We start from the raw sequence: 7375 nt of genomic DNA on the forward strand, positions 1-7375 counted from the left end.
CTTGAATCTGTCTTTTAATTTCACTTTAACTCAGGACCTATCTGTGCTTATGTTATACAATTGGAAAAACAAAAAACTTTTGTTTAATTAAGCATCACTTAACAATGAATAACAGGTTAAGCTCATACTTTATCATACATAGACTTTTATCATATTAAATTATACATTATTTTTACTTATAAAAATATTAAGAGCAGTTATTAAATGTGTTATGGTTGTATTGAAGAAATCTAGTGTATATTGCTGTTTTACTGCTGACACAATTATCAGACCTTTACAAGCCATGCACAGTATCAGTACTCCACTCCAATAATGTCAAGTGCACCAAGTGAGGTTTTTTAGTGTTTAAATTACAGTCTACCTTATAATTTGCCTTCACAGATGTCATCAGTTCAGTCAAATTTCAATTCATCAATATGGTTAAAAACGAAAGTTGATTGCACGTCTTGAATACAGGTAACATTTTATTTATTAGTATTACTTTAGCTATGGAGGTCCAAACATCTGCAGTGCCCTCCAGAATCATTGGCACCCTTTTAGTAAACATAAGCAAAACCAGATGCAAAAAGGTCTTTATTGTTTTCCTCATAATATTTCATTCAAAATATTAACAAAGCTCTAACCTTTTCACTGAAGTAAAATTATTAAAATAAAATACAATTTTGACTTTAAATAAATATTTCTCTCCAAAACATGTGTGCCACAATTATTGGCACCCCTTGAAAATCATTTGATTAAGATCTGACTGAAGTATATTTCCAGTCATAACGTTTTTAGGTTCACCTGTTTGATTAGGAACTCTTAAGAGGTCAACCATGACTTTCTGTTTCACTGGGGTATAAATATGAGGTGACACAGGCCAAAACATCATTCATCACTATGGGAAAGACCAGAGAACACAGTGATGATCTGCAACAAAAAAAATGTTGAGCTGCATTCATCAGGAAATGGATATAAGAAAATCTCGAAACAGTTCAAAATGCCCATTTCCACTATCAGGGCATAATTAAGAAGCATCAAGCAACAGGAGAGGTTAAGAATCAGCCTGGAAGAGGATTTGTGTGTAGATTGACACCACACACCGTGAGGAGGATGGTTCCACTGGCAAAAGTATCTCCAAGGATCAGAGCTGGAGAGTTGCAGAGGTCAGTTGAGTCTTGGGGTCAGAAAGTCTTCAAAATGACCATCACCTACATCACCACAAGTTGTTTGGGAGGGTTGCCAGGAAAAAAACATTGCTTTCAATTAACAACAAACTAAAGCGTCCAGTTTGCCAAACGTGACTGGGACTTCGAATGGGACAGGGTTATATGGTCAGATGAGCCCAAAATAGAGCTTTTTGACAACAAACGTCAAAGGTGGGTTTGGCGTAGACAGAAAGATAGCCATACAGAAAAGCACCTCATACCCACTGGGAAGTATGCTGGTGGATCTTTGATGTGGTGGGCTGTTTTTCCTCCAAAGGCCCTGGACAGCTTGTTAGGATACATGGTATCATGGACTCTATCAAATACCAGCAGATATTAAATGAAAACATGACAGCCTCTGCTCGGAAGCTTAAGATGGGCCATGGTTGGACCTTCCAGCAGGACAACAATCTGAAGCACACCTCAAAATCTACTCAAAAATGGTTTACTGACCACAGAATAAAGACATGGCCACCACAGTCCCCAGACCTAAATCCCATTGAAAATGTGTGGGAGGAGCTGAAGAGGAGAGTCCACAAGCATCAACCTCGGAATCTGAAGGATCTGGAGACATTCTGTATGGAAGAATGGTCTCAGATCCCGTGCCGTGTGTTCACCAACCTCATCAAGCATTACAGGAGGAGACTCAGAGCTGTAATCCTGGCTAAAGGAGGCTGCACAACATATTAAATGAAGGGGTGCCAATAATTGTGGCACACATGTCTTGGAGAAAAATATTTATTTAAAGTCAACATTATTATACTTCAGTAAAAAGGTAAGATTTTTGTTAATATTTTGAATGAAATATAATGAGGAAAAACAATAAAGACAATTTTTTTCAACTTGTTTTGCTCATTTTTACCAAAGGGGTACCAATAATTCTGGAGGGCACTGTAAAAATGTAACTGTTAAACACTTAAATGGTCAATAAAAACAAACATACAATAACAGTTTAGCCAGTTTTAATATTTTTAAAACAGTTGGTTTGGAAAAAAGTACAAAAGTGATCCTGGACGCCACGGTATGAAACCAGCCCAATAATGCAAGGTGATAGATGTGTTCCTTAAAAAGCATCTTCTACAGACATGTTAATTTCAACTGGCCTTACCATACACATACTGTACTCACTAAAACAGATACAAGCAATAGTTTAAATACAATGGCTGACCCCAGTAATACATTTACAAGTGATTCTTAGAAAACTAATTAAAAAGGGGGAGGGGAAAAAAGAAGTCTGACCACAATGCCAATCGGTGTCTGGCAGTAAAATCATGCAGTATTACAATCTTTCCACTAAAGAGAAACAGCACAGCAATACGGCTGTCACACAGTGAGAAAGAGGGCAGCCAGGAGGTGTCTCTCTGTCAGACAGCCTTTTAAAGTGTTCATTGGTAGTTTTGTGAATTGTTACTGAGAGGGTTCTCATCCGTTGAGAGGCAGCTTTGTGGTCACCCTTCCCACGTTTGCATACATTGTAAAGTTGCGCCAGGTCTCTGTTGAAGAGAACTTGTCTTTTGCATTCACATAAAATTTAGAAAAATATAACTAATTGCTATTGAAGGAAACCCCAAAATGTGGATATTCTCTTAGTATGTTGTGAGGAAATAAAAAAGCTAAGAAATACAGTTGAATAAATAAATTGCATGAGATCCATAAAAATCAGGTGGATACATCGAGTTGACAGAATGCTGCCCACATCAGCACACCACGCTTTCTGTTTTGGCCCGGCAGTGTTAAAAACGAGGGCTCCATCCTCCACTCAATCACACATCTCATGAGCCAGTGGAAAAGTTGCCATAAAATATCTAAAATATGCTGACATTAGAGAAAGGGTTCTTTGAGTCAACAGTACAGTTCCATGTACAACATGGTCTCGCTCGTTACCATTTGAGGAGTTATCAATGTTGATGGCAATGAGATTACACAAGAGGGAGACTTTCACAGTGTTAGAACAATGAAGCCGCTCTTTGTTGTTACCCGTTGGCAAACCCATTGTTAGGTCAGCAGTGAACTTCCTGTCCGGTCAAATTTCTTTCCTTTAGAGAGAGCGGCAACTTGTTTCATCAATTCCCTGTTCTTGCCCTGTGGAAACAGATGATACATGGTGGTAAATGCATCGTTCTGACTTTTTTCAAAATCACAATGTTGTTCGTCCTTAAGATTTAAATTTGCCTAAACCTAATTAATGTGAAAACACACACCAGTTTAGCTTAAAGCATGCACTTTTATATGTGACATACTCGTCATTCATCTGAGACTAAATGGTTACCTGACATGGGAAACATTAAATTTTAAAATGTTCTGATTAAAAACAGCTTTAGTCCACTCAGCATGGAACAACAGCAGCAGCGGTCACACTAACAAAATAGCTATCATAATAAAAAAAATACATCCGAGCTTAACAGGAAACTGAAGCTGGTTGTTCATAACAGCAGACCTCAAACTTATGCAACAAGTGACTCATCCCTGGAACATAGGACACACAAGCAGGATATGGGTCTAGACACTGCTTTACATTTTTAAGCAATTATTTTGCAATAGTGGCAATTATTAGACAAACCTACTTCAAACCATGCAAAACAACAACAACAGAGGAACATTATGCAGTGTTTCTCCAACATGTTTGTACATTAAAAAAACAACATTCTAGTAAGTATGACTGCAAGATGTACTTGAAAACGATAATCTCAGGAATGGGAACTGGTTTAGCGTGGGGTTAATTCTACTGGGCCTCTAAGTGGTTAAAAGAGAAGCTGGTATTTGAACTGAAATGGTTGGCTGTCAGTGATTGACAGGACTAACATTAAAAGGCGTGCTTTGGTAAAAATTATATTAACACACCTCCTGGAAACATGTTCATTGGAATGTTTGGACCCTGTAAAACTCTTCAAAAAGCAAAAGCAGCTATGTAGTGAGTAAAACGTTTACATTAGTTTCAACTCAGGCTGCACAATATATGTTTTTATTGTCACAGCTTGCAGGATAAACAAATTGTGTAAGTTGGCAATATTTTTTTTAGGTGTTGAGTGTTGGGTTGAAACGTTTAAGAAACACCTGTGAGGTGTGCATCTGTTGTTCCTACCTGCTGTAACTCCATAGACTCTTTGTGCGATTTATCCATTTGGTTCATCTTAACTCTCATGTTGGATTCCTGGTACTGAAAGTCTGCTTTGAGCTCTGTGAGCTAGAGGGGAAATAAATAATAAATATGTCAAACAAACAGAAGGACCAACGGTGATTTTGACGTTGACTCTTTAAAGCCAGAGGGTGATAGCCTACCTTTCGGTCCTTCTCTAGAATGGTTTGATCCTTCTGCTGCAGAAGTCTCTTCAGTGACATCACTTCCTCTTTCAGCTGGCTGATGAGAATGAAGTTATCCGTTCCTCCAGAGTCCATTGACTGGGTGATAGAACTACTGAATGGCGTAAGGTAAAAAACAGGGCCAGTATTGAGATGGGTAGTTAACATGTAGGAGGAAAACCCCTTCAGCAGGATGATTGCAAAAGGAATGAGCATTTTTCCATCACCGAAAATGTAAACAAATCACTTTAAAACATTTGACATTTGTCAATACCTGTCCCCGTTGGATGGCTTCATCTCCAGTTTTGGTTTCTTCTTTGGAGTCTCCTTCTGGATTGAAGAAGATTTATGGCTGCAAACAACAATCAAAATGGTAGAGTAAAATTGTTGGCCCTTTTTCCCCTCTATTACACAGTTCGGATGAAAAGGGAAGTTTTACCTCTGCTTCCACAGCCCCTGCTCCTGCTCTGGACTTAAGCTCCCACTCAGTCTGCATGAGATAATTAAGCCATTAAATCCCTTGATCTAACTTTCTACTTGCTTCAATGCTTTGTATTAACAATCATATATACAGCTCCAGAAAAAATTGAGAGGCCACTGCAGCAAACTGCATGATAAACTACTGACAACCTTTCTGGTTTGGAATTCACATGTAGAGATTGAGATTCAACAAAATATGGAGTGGTCTTTTAATTTTTAACAGAACTGTATACTATATATACACACTATACTATGCACAGGTGCCATTATACTGTGTTAAAATGCCCAACAATGACCCGACAGAGGACGTACTTGTGATGAGAGCTGCTGTGTCTGTGTTGGTGGTGGTGGTGGTGATGATGATGAGGTCTGGAGTGGTGGTCTTTCTCATTCAGGGAGGATGAGTTGGAGGAGCCGAAGCCCTTCCTCTGCTCCTTGGTCTTCTGCAGGACACGGCGGTATGACAAAGTACAGAGCCAGCACAGCAATTTCCCGTCCACCTGTAACAGAATAAGGATATTGTACTCCGTATTAGATCAGCTGTAACAAATTCACTGTCAGATGTGGTTGCAAGTGTGATGTTTGTACCTTTCTCCTGCCTTCCTCCTTACGGTCAAAAGCACATTGCTGTTTGCACTGCTCACAGGTCTGTGGAGGTCCATATTTCTTCTCTGAGTTCGTACAGCGCTGACATTTTGTCCCGATAAAAGCGGCAATGATGTTACAGTACTGGCAGGGTTTGGGCTGAAAAACAGAGACAAAGTCAATGTGAAAAATGTGTTTATTTTGAACGGTAAACAAACATTAAGTGCCACACAAAATACTGTACAACCTGAGGGCAAAGTCATTCAAGAATAACTTTTGACTTACTGTTCCAAACTGTTTGACGTTCTGAGCACACTTCTTGCAGATTGTATTGGTTTTACTGTAAAGAATAAACCGAGGTGTGAATCCAAAACAAAAGACAAAAAAAATGCACACATTCTCGATTAATAATAGCATAGATTTATCACAAGGAGGAAATATCTCACCTTTCCTGCTGGAACTCGGATCTGCAGAATGTGCACTTCACTATTGGATGTGCGATGCGACATTCCTGTGGCAACAAAACAAAGAAATGCTCTCATGAGCGTAATTGTGCTATTGCAGCAGGCACATCAGAACCAACATTGCCCCATAACACCTTGTATTTCGCAACAACTAAATATTTGGGTGTATACAAGAAGAGAAACAAGTTTAGTTTGACCGCTTTTGGTTGGTCAACACAAGATATTATTCCAGAAGGGATGGGCAGAGTAGCACAAAATAACACAACAGAACAGAGCCAGTGTGGAATTGTGGGAAAAAACATAAACCAACAGTAATGTTTTTGTGGTTTTCATTGACCTTGTGCTTTAACTATCATGAACAAAGACATGTCGTCTTACTATTGGAAAACATCCCTCCTGGAAGGTTTCCAAACTGATAAAGCTGTCTATTTTGTTTATACTACTTGCTTTGAAAATATATGAATCAGTGCAGTCATGGATGTTAATAAACACACTCCTCTAGAATACCAAATAATATGTAAACACGGCAACAAGTGCAACAAGTTAGCAAGTATATACACCGATGGCAATTCTTAAAAAACACAATTATGTTAAAGTTATGAGTTATTGTTGTTCAGTGGCTAAAGATGTAGGAGGACTGAGTTTTCAGTCAGTTAAAACAGGATCGTCGTATGACATGATCTAAACAAGATTACTCTCTGAATTAGCGCTTCCAGGTTGGACAGATAAATGCTGTTACATAATCTGACTTGTCGAAACACCATCACACCATACGGCAACAGCCCCTTATAATACATCCACAGTTTTACTGTTGTTGGTGTGTCTTGTTTGAAGGCATCCACCACACACATCCAGATACCTTGCACAGCTGCTGGCCCTGCGAGAGCTCCTCGAAGGGGTACCGCTGGTTACACTTCGTACAGGCGTACAGAGCCGACGTTGCCATTCTCGCTGAACTAATGTCACCGAGCTAGATGAGGTTAGCAGAGTCCAGCTGCAAATTGAACGGATTACCGACGCTATTTCCTTTCTAGCCTGTTCGCTAATACAGGACTGAGAACACACAAACAGCACTGGCATCCACTGTTAGCTAACGTTAGCTAGCTCGGCTAAGTAGCGCTGGGCAACACAGAAATAGCTTAGCTGGAAGGAGCAGGCGAAGAACAATAAACTCCAAATATTTGTTATCTTTCACACGTTATCCAACCCGACCAACTTCAGATGAGCCGTTGCTTATGCCGCTGAATAAGCAACCCGTTAACCTATATCTCGCTATTTGTATTAAGTTTCCACTGTTCTCGCCAAGAAAGGTATTTTCCTGTTTTCCTTCTCTCTTTTTGTATCAACGCCGTCGTCATG

At 39.4% G+C, this 7375-nt stretch overlaps 1 protein-coding gene across 2 annotated transcripts; it reads right to left on the reverse strand.

Annotated features, from left to right (window-relative positions):
- Positions 1 to 2132: 2132 nt before the first annotated feature.
- Positions 2133 to 7359, reverse strand: fam76b (family with sequence similarity 76 member B). 2 transcript variants are annotated; one of them, XM_063894926.1, is made up of 10 exons: positions 6876 to 7356; positions 5999 to 6063; positions 5838 to 5892; positions 5556 to 5711; positions 5280 to 5467; positions 4927 to 4977; positions 4762 to 4839; positions 4467 to 4602; positions 4270 to 4371; positions 2133 to 3269 (listed from the first exon to the last, which is right to left on the reverse strand). In XM_063894926.1, exons 1-10 carry the CDS (start codon positions 6960 to 6962, stop codon positions 3183 to 3185), a joined length of 1005 nt encoding a protein of 334 aa, XP_063750996.1. In that variant the 5' UTR covers positions 6963 to 7356; the 3' UTR covers positions 2133 to 3182. The 2 variants fall into 2 exon arrangements, with proteins under 2 accessions (XP_063750996.1, XP_063750997.1); XM_063894927.1 differs by lacking the exon at positions 4927 to 4977 and having other exon boundaries at positions 6876 to 7359.
- Positions 7360 to 7375: the final 16 nt, after the last annotated feature.

Source organism: Eleginops maclovinus, chromosome 11, assembly GCF_036324505.1.
Source record: "Eleginops maclovinus isolate JMC-PN-2008 ecotype Puerto Natales chromosome 11, JC_Emac_rtc_rv5, whole genome shotgun sequence".
Classification (NCBI taxonomy): domain Eukaryota; kingdom Metazoa; phylum Chordata; class Actinopteri; order Perciformes; family Eleginopidae; genus Eleginops; species Eleginops maclovinus.

Excerpts from the sequence above, each read along its gene's own strand:
- fam76b (XM_063894926.1), bottom strand. The coding sequence starts at position 6,962 with ATGGCAACGTCGGCTCTGTACGCCTGTACGAAGTGTAACCAGCGGTAC. Across the intron at positions 4,978-5,279 it reads CACAGCAGCTCTCATCACAA|ACTGAGTGGGAGCTTAAGTC; the intron begins GTACGTCCTCTG and ends TATCTCATGCAG. Across the intron at positions 4,840-4,926 it reads CAGGGGCTGTGGAAGCAGAG|CCATAAATCTTCTTCAATCC; the intron begins GTAAAACTTCCC and ends TGTTGTTTGCAG.